Consider the following 18,827-nt stretch of genomic DNA (forward strand, 5'->3'; position numbering starts at 1 on the left):
TACACCAGATAATATTTAACACACTGATGCCATACACCTCTTTAGTGGCTTCTTATTCACCCAGTATTCACAAGAGCTACACTGGTAGATGAGAAGAACAGCTCATCCGGGAAAGTTTATTGTAGAAAAGAAACTACCAGCGGGTGAACAGAGAAGAGAACCCAGTAAAGGGGAAAGGAAGTCAGGCGAGTCAATAAATTAAAATGCTATAGAAGCCAGGGGGGAAAGTCCTGGGGAAGACGGTGTGGTTACCAGTGTCCAGCACAAGAGAGGAAATAAGATAAGAAATGAGAGAAAAAGATCTCCCAATTCAACGGTCTTCAGATGTGCGGTTTCTGTAGGGTGAGGAAAGAGGTCAGAGGGTAAGGATGAGGTGTGCAAACCGGGGCGTGTGTAGAGAAGGGAGGTGCTGCCGATAATTACGTCAGAACAACAAGAATAAACAGGGACTGTCCCGGGCAAGCAGATACACAGTTCGTTACCTCGCTGAGGAGGAAGTGAGTAGGCTACCCGGAAAGGCAGCAGAGGTCTCCAGGAACTCAAAAAGGGTTTGGTTGTGCAAAGAAAAACAGGAGTCGGCAGAACTCAGAGGGATAGGAAAAGGCTTTATCAGTTACTTATGGGAGAGGCAGGGAAGACTTCTGGAGGTTTTAAAGAGGGGAGGGAGGAAATGCACGAGAGCGTCCTGCATCCTCCATCAACTTCACGATGCATTTCTTGTGTGAACGTTGACTATGGGACTCTGGTCTTCTGGGAAGCAGGAAGGAACAGAATAAGCAGGAGTGGGGAGGGGGCTTTCTTCCTTTGAAACTAGACGGAAGGAGAGAAGAAAACACAGCGTGACCAGAAAGGGCAAGCCAGTGGTTTTCCTCAACATTGTGAGCATCCCAGATGTAGCTGTCAGAGAAGCTGTCATCTCCAAATTAGCTTTCCCTATGGCCTTTTCTTCAAGGGACAAGAAATTAATAAGAAAGTGAAGTTAGGAGTTCCTTAAAGCTGATTCCTATGTAGCCTGCCAGAACTAGAACAATAAGGAAATAAATCCATCATGAAATATATCCTTTCACTCAGGGCTGAGCACTTATCTATTTATAATTTCACTTCAGATACTGCTTGGGGGCTAGAGAGAGGTCAGGGGAACACTCACCCAGCTAAGTGTAAATAGGGTAAAAAATAAAAATAAACAGGATAAGAAAACAATGTTGGTGTCAGGACACAAAAATGCTACCATATTGATGATGTGGGCAGAGAGGAAACTCTCAGCCAAATGTCAGAAGGAGGTTAAATAATAAAAAATGGCATTCATCTATAGACAATTCTTAAATTACAACCAGGCACTCATCCAAACTTAGCACAATCTCACACAAAGGAGAAGGGAAGGTGTTCACAGAACATAATAGAGATGGGGCCATCAGGGAGAAGCTATCTGTACAATCAGGTGCACCATAGGGTCAGTAAATGGTGAACCCCAGGAAATTATAAGGCATGAACCACATTCTAGAACAAGGAAGTCAGAGTATATATTTAAATAACCAGAGGGACAGGTATTTACTATAAAAGTCAGTTTATTTTCCCTTCCTGTGTTTCATATTTTCCCTTTTTTTGTCAGTAATGAGGAATTAACTGATTGGAAATCTCCTTGATTAAATAACATTAACAAGTTCATAAATTTACACACCACATTTTAGAGTATAAAGCAAGAAGCTGAAAAATATTCCCTAACCCAACACAAATTAGGCAGCCCTCCAAATTGCACATTTTCCCGCTAGTTCGTGTCCATGATTTAAAATACATATACAGAATGACCTAAAAATGTTGGGATAATTAGTATAGAATTCACAGCCTTGAAGACATACATGCTACAAACTTCTAAAGAATAGACACCTAGTCCCCAGGCCCTGGTAACCCATTAATGTGATTCAAGGTCACATACTTAACCCGTACTAGGACAAAAGGTGTTTCCTCTGTCTCTAACTCTAGTCTTCTGCTGAGGTAACTCAAGGAACCCGGTTGTGAGAAAGATCAATTCTCTGAAAACAGGGCTAAGCAGATTAGCGTCCTAGTGGATCCTAATGTTCCCAGAGAGCAAATCTGGGGTTGAGTACTTCGGTTGTGAGCTACCCCTTGGAATGTGCATGACAACTGATGATGTACCTTATGGTCCTTGAACGGAAGACTGAGTACTTCCAGGAGTCGAAGTTAATTGCGAACGAAGAGAGAAGAGAACAAGCTGACAATAATTTGAAGGCATTTCTGCTTCTGGAGCTGATTAACTTTAAATCAGATACAGAGTGCCTGAGCCAGTCACCATGTAGTGTGATTTTTCCCACCACAGTTAACAAAGGGATTCTTTGTCCAAGGCAGGCTTATGCTTGATCCAGCTTGAGCACTCTACCAGGATTTGAGGCTTCAAAGATGAGCCGCTCTCGGCAAACTCATTATCAAAGCAAAATCCAATGATCCAATGAGCCCATCATTGATGCAAACCATGTGCAACCGTCTCGTGGCCACTCAACTGTCCAGGCTGGAGAATTAGGGTCCAAGTCCAAGACAGTATTTCAGGTTAAAAGGGTAAATCTCAACAGGCCAAATAAAGAGGTTGGCAGACTCACAGGCCATTCAGTACATTTATGAAGCAACAAAGAAAATCATCCACAATAACTCATGTAGTGCAGAAAAACAGCCCAGCCTTCACCACTGGTCAGCATCTCAAGTGGCTGACATTGTTGAAAGAGGCTTGACAATCTGAGGTTTTGTTGGAGCTCTTAAGACAACCCCCAAGAGGGTGAATCAGAAGAAATAATAGTCCTGACGTGTCTTCCATTGTTCTTCTCTTCTCTTCTTCTCTTCTGGCAACACTCACTCACTCAATATACGAGCTTGTCGCCTTTGCATAAGATAGCAGATTTCCCTCACTATTAATGGCGAGATAAATAAAATTGTACAACTTGTCTGTGAAGAGAAAAAAGCATTAAATATGCACTGACAATTTAATTAACTGTTAGAGCATCAGGTTTTGAACGTAATAATGAACGTGGACAAGTGCATTCATTTTGACTTCGTACAAAGATGACTCGATCTTTTCTAATGAATTAGAAAACAATTTTGAAAATCAAGGTTAGTATTTTTTTAAAAAAACTTAATGTTACATAGTCTCCAGAAAAAGAACTAAGGTACACAAAATTAAATAATTTGCCATAGGTAGAGCAAAAAATTGGTACTAGAGCTCACTTTATTTATTTTTATTTATTTTTTATTTGTTTAAGTAATCTCTGCACCCAATGTGGGGCTCAAACTCATGACCCCAGGACCAAGAGTCACATGCTCTGACTGAGCCAGCCAGGAGCCCCTGGAGCTCACTTTAAAAACAGTGCTTCTCATAATAGATCCAGTTTTCTTTCTAGTACAATTTCTTGTATGATCACACAGCAGGTTCATCAGGAGACATTTCCCTCTATTTAGCACAGATGTCAGAATAGGAACACAGAGACATATGGCCCAGTCTTTAGAAGCTGGAAGGCAGTTAGGCAGAAGCAGCATCCTTTGTGATAGCAGAATACATAGCCTTAAGGCAGCTCCAGGGAATTCGGGCGCTGAACTCCTGGGCTCCTTGGACAAGGCTGGAGGACCATGGCTGGACTTGGGGTGCTTGAGGCTGTCTCCAATTAGGATGTACTAGATTTAGGGATGGGATACAAAATGCATCCCCTCGTGGATGAAGCTGTCACCAGACTCTCTCAAGTAGACCTATCTTGAGTACCATCTCACCAATAATGTAGGAGGGGAGGTCACATACTTATTCAACAGAGAGCAACATTTTAAAAGTATAAGGCCTTGCTCTGAACTGGCTATTTCCCAGAAAGTACACAATTCTAGCCAAGAATGTTAAAGGCATGACAAATATTTTCTCAAGAGACTCTCTTCATTTTAGAACCTACATACCACAGTGTTAATTATAGCAATGCTTCTTTTTGAGCCCGATGTTGCTTGGTGTATGCTGTAATTTCCTTCAGAATTCCCAAATTATATCTAGCAGATAGAGAGTACCCCAGAAGAGTACACCGAGTAATACTTTCAGTAAGTCTCTCACCACTTTTTCTAGAATTATAAATGACAATACTCATTAGGCTCAGGTCAAGGGCAAACTAAAAACCCGTTCCCACCTTGAAAAAAGAACGTATCTTTTAGACTCATGACACGTTCGTTTTCACAAAAGGGTCATCAAGAGCAATCAGCAATTGTGCTGATTTAAAAGGTGATCTAAGTAAATGCTTTGAACTAAATTCATAAGAAAAACCAGGAGTTAAAAAAGGCACACGCTCACTTACCATGAGAATGAAAAAGTAGAACACCCACATCCATCCCAGATTGTCCTGGATCAAAGACACTAAATACTACAAGGGAGAAAAAGAAATTACAATATAATCCTTTATAAATTAATCAAACGAAGTAGCTGAAAGGTAGATTAAACACAGCTCTTCCAGAAAATGAGAAGGGAGTTAGGATTTGTAGAATGGTTTTCAGTTTGCAAAGCTTTCACGTGCATGTTCCTACTTAAAAGATATCTGGCCTTCCTCTTGTAAGCTGGCAGAGTCCAAGTACAAACACTGCAGAAGAGATGACAGGACTTTACGGTTTATTTTTATTCACTTTGCTAATAAGAGAGGAAGATGAACATCCTCAAGCCATTTCTGTTTAATCCTTCTTTCTTCCAATGAAAGGTAGTATAACTGATGCTTTTTTCTTTTTTTTTTTCAAGATTTTATTTATTTATTTGACAGAGAGAGACGCAGCGAGACAGGGAACACAAGCAGGGGGAGTGGGAGAGGGAGGAGAAGCAGGCTTCCCGCCGAGCAGGGAGCCCGATGCGGGGCTCGATCCCAGGACCCCGGGGCCATGACCTGAGCCGAAGGCAGACGCTTAATGCCAGGCGCCCCTAATTGATGCTTTTAAAAACAGTTTGTCTTTTAAGCATGTTGCCCACTTTTCAATGGTGTTATTTAGACTCAGAGGATTTCTATACGGCTTTAACATTCTACAACAAATGCTTTTACTTTATTTCAATCACCGAAAAGAATCTAATAGCATTTAACCCATTTTTTTCTATTATGATAAAATATATATAAAATTGGCCATTTTAACCATTTTTAAGTGTACAATTCAGGGGCATTATGTACATTCACAGTGTTGTACCACTATCACCACTATCTATTCCCAAAATTTTTCATCACCCTAAACACCAAGGCTGCATCCATTAAGCAATCACTCCCCACCACTCCCTCTTCCCAGCCCCCGGTAACCTAGGAGAATTTGCCTGTTCTAGAGATTTCATGCTCAGTGGAGTCACACAACGTTTGTCCCTTTGGGCCTGGCTTACCTCACTCAGTGTACTGTCTTCAAGGCTGCGGCACATGTTGGAATAGCATCCCTTTCTATGGCTGGATAATATTCCACGCTGTGGACATGCCACCTTTTGTCTGTCCTGTCATCAGCTGCTGAACATTTGGTTTGTTTCAGCCTTTTGGTTATTATGAATAACGCTGCTGGGAAGACTGGTATATATATGTACGAGTCCTGTTTTCAGTTCTTTAAGGTATATTCCTAGGAATGGAACTGCGGGGTCACATGGTAATTCCATGTTTAACTTTTTGAGGACCCACCAAAGCATTTTCCACAGCAGCTGCACCAGTTTACACTGCCACCAGCAATGTAAGAGATCCACTTCCCCCAGACCCTCGTAACTACTTGCTCTTTTCTGTTGTTGTTTGTAAAGTGATAGCCAACCTAATAGGTGTGAAGTGGTACCTCACTGAGGTTTTGATTTGCATTTCCCTAATAACTAAGGATGTTGAGAATCTTTACAGGTGTTTATTGGCCATTTGTATATATCTGTCATGAAGATTTATCCCTATAATTTCTTCTAAGAGTTTTTATAGTTTTAGTTCTTAAAGTTAGGTTTTGATCCATTTTGCGTCAATTTTTGTCTACGCTGTAAGGCAAGGGGTCTACCTTCATCCTGCGTGTGTGTATATCCAGCTTCCCCAGCACAACCTGGTGAGGAAACCATTCTTTCCCCATTGAATAGTCTTGGCACCTTTGTCAAAAATCAACTGACCAGGGCGCCTGGGTGGCTCAGCCGGTGAAGCATCTGCCTTCGGCTGAGGTCATGATCCTAGGGTCCTGGGATGGAGCCCTGTGTTGGGCTCTCCGCTCAGTGGGAAGCCTGCTTCTCCCTCTCCCTCTGCCTGCCACTCCCTCTGCTGTGCTCTGTCTCTCACCCTCTGTCAAGTAAATAAATAAAATCTTTAAAAAGAAAAAATCAACTGACCACAGATGTGAGAGTTTACCCATGTTCTTCCATCACACACTACCAGTGAAACTTATAAGCGGAAAAAAATTAAAGCAAAATGAGTGAGTGATGTAGCCTAGATTACATAATGGAAAGCAAAAAAGCAAAGGTCTAGTCACCGGTTAAAGGGCTCACAGCAGCGCTCCCAAGTCTTTCTGCCACTTTATCTTTCTTTTAAACAGTTCTATTGACATACAATTTACATAACATAAAATTCACCCATTTAAAGTATACAACTCAATATTTACAGAATTGTGCAACTATTACCATAATGTAATTTTAGACCATTTCTATCACCCCCTACCAAAAGAAATGTTCTACCCATCAACAGTCACTCTGTAGACCCACCTGACCCCAGGCAACCACTAATCTAATTTCTTTCCCTATAGACTTGCCCATTTTGGATATCTCATATGAATGAAATCATTTAAGTACATGGTCTTTTGTAACTGGCTTCTTTCACTTACATACTATTTTTCAGGTGCGTCCACGTAACATCTATACACTTTTAAGTGCCAGATATCCTCTTCAAATGCCAAATACGACTGCATCATATGAATACACACATTCTGTTTATCCATTCCTCAGTCGATGGACGTCTGGGTTTTTTCTACTTTTTAGCTGTTATGAGTAATCCAGCTATGAACATGTATGTGTTCAAGTGTTTATGTGAACATTTGTTCTCATTTTCCTTGGATAGATACCACAATTTAATCTTACTGAGCCCCTACTATGTGTCAAAAACATACTAAGCCATTGGGACCACAAAGATCAAGGAAACAGTTCCTGTTCTCAAGGAAATGCAGAGTCTGGCACAGATAAACCAGTAAATGCGATGCACCGTGACAAGCACTCTATTAGAGGTAGGCATCAACCGCTATGGAAACCAAGAGAGAAACAAACATTTTTCTTGTGAAGTCAAGGGAAGGTGGGGAAAAAAGCTGTTCAGGGTAAATCAGGAGAGCCGGGACAGGCTCATCAAGTTTCCAATATTAAGTCATAGAGTTTGGAATCTCATACCCCACGCAATGGGAAATTAGTCAAAAATCAATATGAAGAGGAATGAATAAAGCTAACAATGATTTACTCCGGATCCCATTTCCCCAACCACCAAAGTGAGCCTAATGCTGACCCAAGTTCATAGTTAGGGATCCAAATACTGGCAGGTGAGACATTCCAAATACAAATAAACTCCTTGAGGGATGCCTGGGTGGCTCAGTCGGTTGAGTGTCTGCCTTCAGCTCAGGCCATGATCCCAGGGTCCTGGGATGGAGTCCTGCATCAGGCTCCCCATTCAGCGAGGAGTCTGCTTCTCCCTCTGACCCTCCCCTTTCTCATGCTCTCTCTCTCTCTCAAATAAATAAAAATCTTAAACAACAACAACAACTAAACTCCTTGAAATACTCATTATATAACCCACCCATTTGATTAATGAAAAAAACATCAGGGAGAAACGACTACTGAGAATACAGTGATATCAGAAAAGGATGCCCAATACAATCACCCCTTACCCTTTATATAAAGACCTCTGAACTGGTAGCCAACAGCATTTTTGGTTCCTACTCCAGCACACAATCAAGTAAGCACATTTCTCCTACTTTTGCTAGGTTTTTTTTTTTTTCCTCTTCAGTCTCATAATCAAGTACGCTAAGCTTGATATATCAACCCTATCAACCATTCATTCTAGAGCCACTCAACAGATATGAGCACATCTACTGTGTGCCAGACACCGTCCTATGTACTGGGGCTACCATGGGATACAATAACAAATAAATATATAACATATGGCTGGGTAGTGATAAGCATGAAGATGGCTTATTTTCCTCAATACTTGCTCTCTCATTAACCACCAGCAATCAGACATTGGTGATCTATCCCCACAGAGCAAGCAAAACAGCAATATTCAAGGCCGGTAATGACCTGAGTGTCGAAACTAAGAGACTTTTTTCTTCCCTTCTCCTTCCCCGGCCCCTCTACCCCTCTGATCTCACTGACCAGCACCTCCCCTTGCCTACACGGCACTGCTGACCTCCTGTGTCTTTGACCACTGGGCGACCCCTGAGGTTTTGCCTGTATTTTCTTTGCCCATTAAACATCTCATTAACTTCCAAAGTTTCATCTATTTTATCTACGCAGATGATTCCCTGATCCTTCTTTTTGTAAAATTAGCCCTCAATGACCTGGAAAGGTATACCCTGGGAGAGGCATGAGTCGCAACTGTCCCAAGGAAGAGAAGGCTGAATTTAAGCCTTTGAGTAGTTCTGACTACTTACTGTAGGCCAATCTTAGCCTAGGCAATCTCAAGTTTAGAGTGGATAAGAATCACCAGGAAGGCTCGTTGAAACACAGATCTCCAGGTTCTAATTCAGCAAGCCTGCAGTAAGCTCAGTGTTCCATATTTTAATGAATAACCCAGATGATTCTGACACAAGACATTTATGAACCTCCCTTTGAGACACAGTCATTGGAAGCAGAGAAAGTGACTCCGAGCAGCTGCCGAATCCGTGGCAATTTCTGGTAGAGATCCATGAGAAGAACTTGTGTGTCTGGTATGAGAGAGGAGACAGGGTGTGCATGCCAGGTGGGGGATAATGAGAAGCATGTGCCTCACGGCCCCTCGGAGTGCCAAGTTCAGGCTGCGAAGAAGGGAGTAGCAAACTGGGACTGAGGATCTGTCTTATGAGATGTCAGCTTATTTCCAGACGGGAAGAATCTGGAAATAAAAGTGGGAAGAAGAAACTAAAAAAATGTAGAGGGACCTTCCACATTAGGTCCCGTTAGCTGACCTCAAAGAAGATTAGAAACCTAAGGCTTACAGAAAAGTATACTACGCAGAACGAGAGTGCCACCTACTGTGGCCCAGAGGGCAGGTGTAAATTCTCCCACCACCGAGAGACTACTCACCACTCAATTTCAAGCCCTCTCTTGTTCCCCTCACCTGGCCCACCGCAGCTCCAATGCTTCCAGTTCCATCAACAATTCCTGTGACGGTCGCCAAAGCCTCACTGCTCCCTTGGATCAACTCTTGGCGACCCAGGTCCGCAGAAATAGCAGAGCTAATCATGTTAGAAGGTCCACCAATAAAAAATCCTGAAGTCATAAACAAAACAGGTTCTCATTAAAACATTATTCATCACACCGCTAGAAATCTACTGGACAAGACAACTCTTATCCCAACCTTTTAATCAATATGTTGGAGAGAAACAGCAAAAGGGGGAGGAAAAAAACAGTAAAGATGAAAACTCTTCCAGATCATGTCATCTTCAAACTAGTTAGCATCCACTTTTCTGAAAGCCCTACTTGAATTATATGATACCCTGGTATATTTTATAAAAACCAAAGATACAGAAAATACAGTGAATATACAGCCTTTCTAATCCTGTAAGGACTGCATTCATCAATAACTAATTACTAATTACACTTGCTGTCAACTTCTACTGTGGTAGAGTTGTATCAACTGAGTATCTGACTATCCAAATTCAACCACACATATTGAAAAAAAAGAGAGAAGAGAAAAGGCTCTGTCATCTGACAGACGGTTCTATCAGCCACTGCTCCCCACGAGGCTGTCTGAGGACTGAGCAGGAATTGGCCCACGTGACTCTGTTCACTTGGGTAGAATGAGTTCCATGTCACGTATCATGAGCAGCTCTCACTAACCTGAGTAGGATCTAAAGTTTAAAAATAATCTTTCTATACCGTGGTCCCTAATTACACTTAACTGTTTCATCTGGTGCTCACGTGGAGAAATACTGACCAATTCCAACATAGTTGGAAAACCTTTTTTTTTTTTAAAGATTTTATTTATTTATTTGACAGAGAGACACACAGCGAGAGAGGGAACACAAGCAGGGGGAGTGGGAGAGGGAGAAGCAGGGTTGCCGCTGAGCAGGGAGCCCGATGTGGGGCTTGATCCCAGGATCCCAGGACCCTGGGATCATGACCTGAGCCTAAGGGAGACGCCCAACGAACAAGCCACCCAGGCACCCCAGGAAACCTTTTTGAAAGCTGGTGAATTGGTTTCCAATGTGGCGTCTTCCTAAACCACCTCCAGAAGTAATAAGGGAAGCTGGGGAAGCAATCAAACATTTTAGAAAAATCTCTGTCCAAGGGGACTGCTTCCGTAACAATAGGACTGAAGAAGTCACTTGATAGCAGAGAAACAGAATCTGAATCTGAAGTAGGCAGCTTTCCTTTTACCATCGGAGCTCTTTATAATGAAGGTTTTAGTATTACTCAAACCAAGGGAGCAAACGGTTTCCCTTTCTTCCTTTCTATTTACAGCGGAGCAGTAACAGTTTAGTAAAATGGAGCCACACCACATACCTGTAACCGCCATCAGAAGTGCATTAATGGACTTATCGTTCGGAGAACCTATGAGAAAAGACGCAGAAACAGCATGCTGACTTTAAAAGCAGATTGCATCGGCCCCCACTGAACAGCACAGAAAGATCTGGATCTCAGTGACCTCACAGATCACTCCCAGAGACAACAAAGGGATACAACTCTTTCACCGCCTACTCCAACTTTTATTTGTAATGTCTGCCTCTGGCTGGTGCTCAAGCTAATGAGACTTCTAAAAGCTGAAGAAAAACTCTACTCCCATCTCAGCAGCATCTTAAGGGACATATACCAAACCTACTAATTACCATCTTTCCTCTTTTGAAACCCTTTCCCTTTTATTGTTTTATTGGCTCTAATGCTGGCCCTCTGGAGCCTACCCTCAAACAAAGCAGATACACTCCCAAACAAGCTTTTAAACAAACCAACAAAGCAGGAGAGATGCCAGTTTCCTCCCCAACACAAATAAAACTACGTGATGATACTTTTACCAGGCATTTACAGGACAATACAAAGGTCTCGTATCAGCCTTTGTAGCTGGTCTCAAGCATCTCTCCGGGGCTGATCACTGACTCATGGCAAATGCCTTAGTCCTGAGAGATCAGAAAAATAATTCAGTTGCAAGGGAATACTCACGGCTATATCCAACGAGGGACCCAACAGCCAGAAGCAGACTGAGAGCTAAAACTGGTGCTCTCTTCTGTAATATGTCCGAGATGAAACCTTGCAAAGTCCCACCTGCAAGTACCAAGAGCGCATCACAAGCAAAATCGTTTATGATTTAGCTCAGTTTATCTGAAGCTTGTTCCCCACGTACTCTCTCCCTGCCAGCAGGATCCTGACACTGGTCTACCCAAAAAGATAGCTGACTCTCCCAAACAAGCTTCCTCCACAGCTTCCTTTAAGGAAGATTACCTGACTGTTAATGGCCAGGAAGGCTGATAGGAACAGGACACCATGAATCACACAGCAAAATAAGGAAAAAGGAAAAAAATCATCAAAACCACCCACTGTCCCTTGCTGTTCTCACTTCTCAAACCAGGCTTTTCCTGATTTTTCTGCTTTTTATTTTATTTTATTTTATTTTATTTTATTTTATTTTATTTTATTTTAGAGAGAGAGCCCATGCATGTGCAGGAGCAGAGGGATTTTTTTTTTTTTTTACGATTTTATTTATTTATTTGACAGAGAGAGAGAGCACAAGCAGGGGGGTGGAAGAGAGAGAAGGAGAAGCAGGCTCCCTGTTGAGCAGGAAGCCCCATGCAGAAGCTCGATCCCAGGACCCTGAGATCATGACCTGAGCCAAAGGCAGATGCTTAATCGACTGAGCCACCCAAGCACCCCAGAGGGAGAGAATCTTAAGCAGGCTCCATGTTCAGCACAGGGCCCAACACGGGGGCTCAATCTCACGACCCTGAGATCATGACCTGAGCCAAAATCAAGAGTCGAACGCCTAACGGACTAAGCCACCCAGGCACCCCTCTGCTTTTTATTTTAAAAGATGATTCATTAAAGACCATGCCTCACAGGCTGTTAGTGGAGGCCAATAAATGTTCACTAAAATTAAATGCAGTGATTATGATTTGGTGATAATGAACAGGTCAGGATCTTTAGAAAGAGGTAATGTGAATCCTTTAAGCAACAAGGTCACATTTAGATGCAGCCACATTTTGAGCAATAGGGCCTATGGGACATCTGGTACATCCTCATTGGACAGCAGGACCCAGAAGTATGGTCAGGTCTAACAGTGGCAGCCTCACCTTTGGCTCTGTATCTAAGAATAAGGGCAGACAAGGTCAAGTACAGTAACAGCGTATCACCTGAGGACTCACTGCTCTCAGGTGCTCAGGGCAGCTTAGCCTTAGCACAGTTCTAAATCCAAACATTACAGAAAGGATGTTATGATTTTGCCATAGCCCTATAGGTAACACCCAATAAAATGCACTCTGTACAACGGTCTTATTTTAGAGTTTCTTAGGTACTTGTTTATGCTTCCAGCCGTAGCAAAAAGTCACTATTAAAATCTGCTGTGTGCAGTGGAACAGTTGCAAAATACTCACAGAAATTAATACCCACTATTATTCCTACCTCTAGGATCTGACAAAATCTATACACTAAGCTAGTATTTTCCCTTCTTTGACTGTGGGTGGTGGGGAAGTTGGGAAGTAGATAAAATGAACACATTCACATTCTAACTTGGATCTCTGGCATACAATTAGCTTTAGATCTAAGATATCACTGAAAGTGTGCGAAAGGGTTACATTTAAAGAGATGGCAGAGGGAAACATCCCTGTGCTTCCCAACACAAAAGAACTGATCCATAAACAAAGAACCGAGAAAAAAAGAGCCCTATAAATCACAGGGCTGCCGTGGGCTGGCTCTTCCTTTCCACGGATTCTTTTTTTTTTTTTTAAGACTTTAGCTGTTTCCTGGTAGGACGGTTTAGGAAAAATGGCTGTGGACTAAGTAACAAAACTTTAAACGATGTCAGATTTCATAACCCAGTAAAATATTACCAGTGACTAACTCTCTTCATAGAAAAAGATCACTTGGCATTACCTATAATTCCTCCAACATCGTACCAAATGGACAACTTGTCAGCTTCAGCCTCCTTCCATCCAAAGTTGTTACTCAGATAAAAGGGCAACCAGAAGAAGAAGGAGTAATTTACTAACTTCAAGCAGGCGTAGGCCAGTGAGTACTACAAGAAAAACATTCGACTTTCGATGAGGAACAAACAACAACACAGAAGGACCACAATTCTTAATGTAATTCAAAACCAAAACCATACACAGGGGTCTGGGAAGAATAGCACCTGATTTTAAAATTACACACTTCTATAAATTCCCATTTGCCTGAATTCAGCTAGTCTCCCACTTCTCTTTATTATCCCCATTAGCTTCCAGAAAGGCATGTGCAGCAGGCCTCTGGAACAAAAATACACATGACTATTTCTTAATTGTCCCCAGTTTCTTCTCCTTTCAGTTCCCCGGTAGAAGCAAAGCAGTGTTTTGAACCTCAAAGGCAGAGCATACACTCATGTTTCTTTATTTAGACAAAGATAAAAGGTATTCGTACCACTAACTATCATTAACCACAAGCAAAGAAATCCAGTAAACATCACAGCTTTTATTCCAAGCAGCCCCACCTTTTTTGGTTCTTCTACTTCCTGCAAAGTTACCATCATGAACATTGGAGAGCAATGTGACGAAACTATAGTTCCAAGGTCTAAGAAAAGCAGCGACATTAGAACTACTTTCACATTATGGTTTCCAAAAGCCTTGTATTCCAACATCCAGTGGAAAAGCAAAAGTATCTTTGCTGAGTCAGAAATCAAAGAGCATGACCATCCTGGGCCTTGTGGCTCTGCTTGGAGGACTAAAAGTGGCAGTGGTGCTAAGACTCCTATATTCAACACGTTATTACCAGGGACTCCTGACATTTAGCATCAAAGGAAAAAGGGGGAGGAACAGAGAGGCTGACTTCAAAGGGTGTCTGGAGAGTATATTCTTTTCCCGGGAGCGGCCAGTTACTGCCTAGGTATCACTTGTTGTAAAACAGCTTCCCTGGCAGGGCAACGGCCGCCCCCTAGAGAGCTGAGTCCCAATCATGAGGCATTTTGTCCAGACAGCCTGCTCCAGGGACAAAGGAATTAAGTTAACTCCGTTTTCTCTGCATCCCTGCCCGAGTCAGGGAACAATTGCTTGTGAAATACAAAGGAGTAGCAAGAGTTTCATATTTAGTCACAACAGATGTAAGGTCTGTCCCAGAAAGGAAGCGATTACCAGCAGACTATTTTAACAACTACTTAAAAATCACTAATCTTTAGCCTAAGAACAGGCCTCAAGGACCTTGCATTCCGCTTATATATTGTCTTTTGGCTACAGAACTGTGGCAACGTACACTTACATTCTCACTCACACTTCACTGTCTGTCTGCAAATGTCGGTCCTCTCAGCCTGGGGGCACAGGCAGAGGGGGCTAGTAAGCACGCAGACTCTGAAGCCAGCTGAGGGGTGACATTTGTAAAGCACCATTAGACAATAAAATGAACAAAACCAGGTGCTTATTCACAATCCAGGAGCTCAGCGTTAGAGACCCCGGGGCAGACGGGGTTACTCTCTGCCCCATGGGAAGGAGGCACCGAGGACACAGGGATGGGCTGCGCGACTTACCCCAGGCCCTAGAGAGGCTTAACGGTGAGCTGGACAACACCCTAGGCCTCCTAACTTCCACTCCCGTGCGGGCACGCCCCAAACATCAAGACAGAAAAACTGCAGCAGAAGGGACTTAGTTCAGACATTAGTAAATTCTCCTGACCGCAAAGGTTTTGGAAACACTGGAACGCATCACCAAGAAATATTGTTGGGAGTACTGTGTTCTGCACCTTTTAATAAAAGGGCAAACAATTTTTTTCTAGAATGATAATACAGGCAAATAAGGCAGACTTAAATGAACCATTCAAAACCCCTCTTGGTCACATATAATTCTATACTACTTCAACAGGCCAAAAAGAACGTATTTAAGAACACTAATTTTGCCTTCTTACTTGAATGCAGGGTCAGGGTCAGCAAACTAGAGCTCACGGGCCAAACCTGCCCACACCCCTTTGTTCCATACCATCCAGGGTTTCATGTGTTCTACAGATGTGAGTAGCTGTGGTAGAGACTGTACGACCCGCCCCCCCCTCCCCCCCCCCCCGCCTCCCCGAGGCTAAACACATTTACTATCTGGCTCTTCACAGAAAAGGAACACTAACTCTGCATTAGAACGCAGATAAAATTTCAAGTCGTGGTCTCCCCAGACACAAGCTGAGGGGCACTATACAATATTCCTCTGAACGTGTATTCCTAAAATAAGGTATCAAAGAGAAGCTAAACACTTCAAGATGCTTTATCGCAGGTAGAGCTAATATCCAAGCTATAATATCTCATGAGTTGTGGTAAGGAGATCTGAACAGTCCTTACCGGTATAACTCCAGGAAGACAACAGGCCTGATAAAAGCTTATTGCCTTGACCTGGGTAACAGTACTGCCTTCTTGGATGGAATAATTAGGCTCATATTCGTCTTCGTTTTCAGCGCCATTAATCAATGGCCTGTGTGAGTCTTCTTCGAAATTTTCTTCTGCCTCGATACCTGGGAGACCTAAAACAGTAAGAGCCACGATTTATAGAGTGCCTTCTAGATGCCTGGCACTGTGCAAGGTGCTTTGTATGTATCATTACTCATGGGGTCGAGATTATTTTTATCTCCACTTTACAGAAGAAGTAACTAAGGTTCAAGGCCAAAGTCAACCAAAGTTAATTAAGGTCACACAGCTAATAAGCAACAAAGTCAGGACTCTGATTCTACTTTACTAACTAGATTCAAAGCAATGCTTTTTCAACGACATTATACTACCTCTATTACATTTAAGAAAACATTAATAACATACAATTAAACTAACATGTCTCTTCAATAACACGCAAAAGATGGAATTGTACATCTATTTGCTTCTGTGGTTTTGCTTGTATGTAACCACAGGTAAGTATCAACTAAATTCCTTTTATGAAGGGAGAGAAATCTGTCTGAAGAAGTGAAATGAGAAATAGATCATGCTAATTTCCAGTCAGTGTCTCAATTACAAAGCTCATTTGCAAATGGAGAGTTTTCCCTGAATCTAGAAAGGCGAGCCTCATTCCCCTCAAACGTCTGCAGCTGCGCCCAGTCAGCCAACCGGTGTCTACCGAACACAAACAGCAAATACCACTCCTCCAACCCCCTGAAAGGAGCTCACAGTTCTCCTAGGGAACAAGAGACCGGCCGTGCTGGCCTCAGGTTTCTCTTCGCCCATAACAGTAAGACGTGTTGAACAGAAAGGACAGTTTCTCCTCACCAATTTCTTCTGGTGACACCAGGAGTCCAAAGAAGATGACGATCCCACCAGCAAACTGCACAGCCGCTGTCACCAGAAAGGCATACTGGAGAAGAGGAGACAGGAGTTGTTTGCACACCTGGGATACTGCTTAGAGCACATCCACTAGAAGCCCATGTGGGGAAGGTGAGGGATCGGGTGGGAAGAAGAGGGCGATGGGGAAGGAAATGAGCACTGAGTGCTGAGGCTGTGCCAGGCACGGAGCTGTTTCACTTGTGTTTTCCACGCATTTTCCCCCGGAGGCTCAGAGAGGCCAGTTAAGGTCCCAGGGACAGTGAGTGGTACCACCACAATTGTGAAATCAGGACTGGCTCCAAAACCTCATTCTCTGTCCCACAGAGCTTCCCACAAGAGACACTATCTGCCCTCGAAAATATTCTATCCAGTTGAGGGGATTAAACAATACACCAAACAATAGTACAAGGCATCAAGTAGGCGAATAAAGGGGAAGGCCCAGTCCTAATAAGAAACACAAATCGAAGGAAACAGCTAAAGATCCTGGCGCAGCAACACGGTGTCTTCAGGAAGAGCTGAAAAGGCAACTTACGGTCCGTCCCAGCACACCTGAAGCAAAGGGACAGGGTGGGAATGAGAGAGAAAGCCTCCCGCGGGGTCAAAGCAGGGGCTTCTGCTAAGGGACAGCCAGGAATAAAACTGCTAGGAAAGGGTGAGATCAAGATTAAAGAACCTCAAAAGCCAGGCTGCACAGCGGAATTTTATTTAATAGGGAATGGGCCCTGATGTGGACATAAATTTCTGGAAAACACAGTGACAAAATTAGTGTTTCCAGAAGCCAAATCTGGGAGCCGCACTTGAACCAAAATTCCCATCTGAGCCCAATTAGTACAATCCAGACGCAAAGCCAAAAAGCCCGGAATAAAGGTGACTGGGAATACAGGAAGGACTTCTCGTTGAGCCAAACTCGACCAAAATTCTTCTGAGACCAAACACCTGGTGAACTATTTCAAAATTTATCTACTTTTATTTTTTAAAAAGATTTTATTGATTTATTTGACAGAGAGAGACCCAGCGAGAGCGGGAACACAAGCAGGGGGAGTGGGAGAGGGAGAAGCAGGTTTCCCGCTGCTGAGCAGGGAGCCCGATGCGGGGCTCGATCCCAGGACCCTGGGACCACGACCGGAGCCGAAGGCAGCCGCTTAACGACTGAGCCACCCCGGCGCCCCGATTTATCTACTTTTTAAAAGAGCAACTACACTTACTTTTAATTATTTAGGGTTTTGAATACATCACACTTCCACATGATCCAAGCAACAAAAAGTGGATGGATAGTAAAATCTCTCCCTCCCACCTCTTCCCCCGTCCACTTAATCCCCATTTCCCTAACATATAACCATTGCTGTTATTTGATTTCTACTTCCCAGAGACTGTTTTAGAAATACAGTCCAATACAAATATATACTCTGATTCTTCCTCCATTTTACAAAAATGGCATCGTTCAGCACACACTGTTCTGTACCCTGGCTTGCTTCACTTAACAAACCTTGGAGAACTTTTCCTATCAGGACCCAGAGCACTTCCGAATTCCACTTCACAGCTGTGCCACCTTCCCTTGCACAGATGTGTCACACTGTGTCTCCCTCCTGGTTCACATTTGTAACCAGTTTTTTGCTCTTACAAACAACACTGAAATAACCACGTAGATACATCACTTTGTACACGTGGAAGTATATTCACCCGTGGGATTAATTCATGGAGGTGGACAGCTCGGTTAGAGCAGGTGTCATTTTGATAGACAGTCTCAGACTGACTCCAAGAGGGGTCAATCCTCATAAGCACAAAATGGCATCAAGTTTATAGATTCTTACCAATATAATAAGTATACAGCATAGTTTCTTTCTTCTCTTTTTCTTTCTTTTTTACTGTGTAGTTTTAATTTGCATTTCTCCACCAAATAACACCTAAGCTCCACAGGGCAAAGTTTTTTCTTTTTTGGCCAGTGCTCTATTCTCTACTGCCTAGGGGCACTTAGAGAACTTGATATGTATTTACTGAATGGGACAGTGAATAAGTTACAAATGAAGTGGAATATCTTGTCACCTATTTCAAAGCCATTTCTATTTGAACAACACATTCAAATCCTTTACCTTTCTTTTTGTGTATTGTTGGTCTTCTTATCAATTTGCAGGTCCTCTTTACATATTAGGGAGATTAGCTCTTGATCTGTGACATGAATTGCAAATACTTTTTTCCCCACTTGATTAT

General features: G+C 42.8%; 1 protein-coding gene across 7 annotated transcripts in view; it reads right to left on the reverse strand.

Annotated features, from left to right (window-relative positions):
- Positions 1-1,562: 1,562 nt before the first annotated feature.
- Positions 1,563-18,827, reverse strand: part of SLC37A3 (solute carrier family 37 member 3) — a 48,072-nt gene continuing 30,807 nt past the window's right edge. For 5 of the 7 annotated variants that reach the window (XM_027573818.2, XM_027573821.2, XM_027573820.2 and 2 more), the window contains 8 exons: positions 16,566-16,650; positions 15,657-15,835; positions 13,250-13,391; positions 11,327-11,428; positions 10,676-10,723; positions 9,288-9,439; positions 4,329-4,394; positions 1,563-2,952 (listed from right to left, as the gene is read on the reverse strand). In XM_027573818.2, coding sequence (XP_027429619.1) covers positions 2,860-2,952; positions 4,329-4,394; positions 9,288-9,439; positions 10,676-10,723; positions 11,327-11,428; positions 13,250-13,391; positions 15,657-15,835; positions 16,566-16,650 — 867 coding nt within the window. In that variant the 3' untranslated portion in view covers positions 1,563-2,859. Of the gene's footprint in view, positions 2,953-3,023; positions 3,085-4,328; positions 4,395-6,223; positions 9,063-9,287; positions 9,440-10,675; positions 10,724-11,326; positions 11,429-13,249; positions 13,392-15,656; positions 15,836-16,565; positions 16,651-18,827 lie in introns of those variants that run through there. The other 2 variants (XM_027573823.2, XM_027573824.2) reach the window with 2 other exon arrangements.

This window comes from Zalophus californianus, chromosome 12 (genome assembly GCF_009762305.2).
Source record: "Zalophus californianus isolate mZalCal1 chromosome 12, mZalCal1.pri.v2, whole genome shotgun sequence".
NCBI lineage: Eukaryota > Metazoa > Chordata > Mammalia > Carnivora > Otariidae > Zalophus > Zalophus californianus.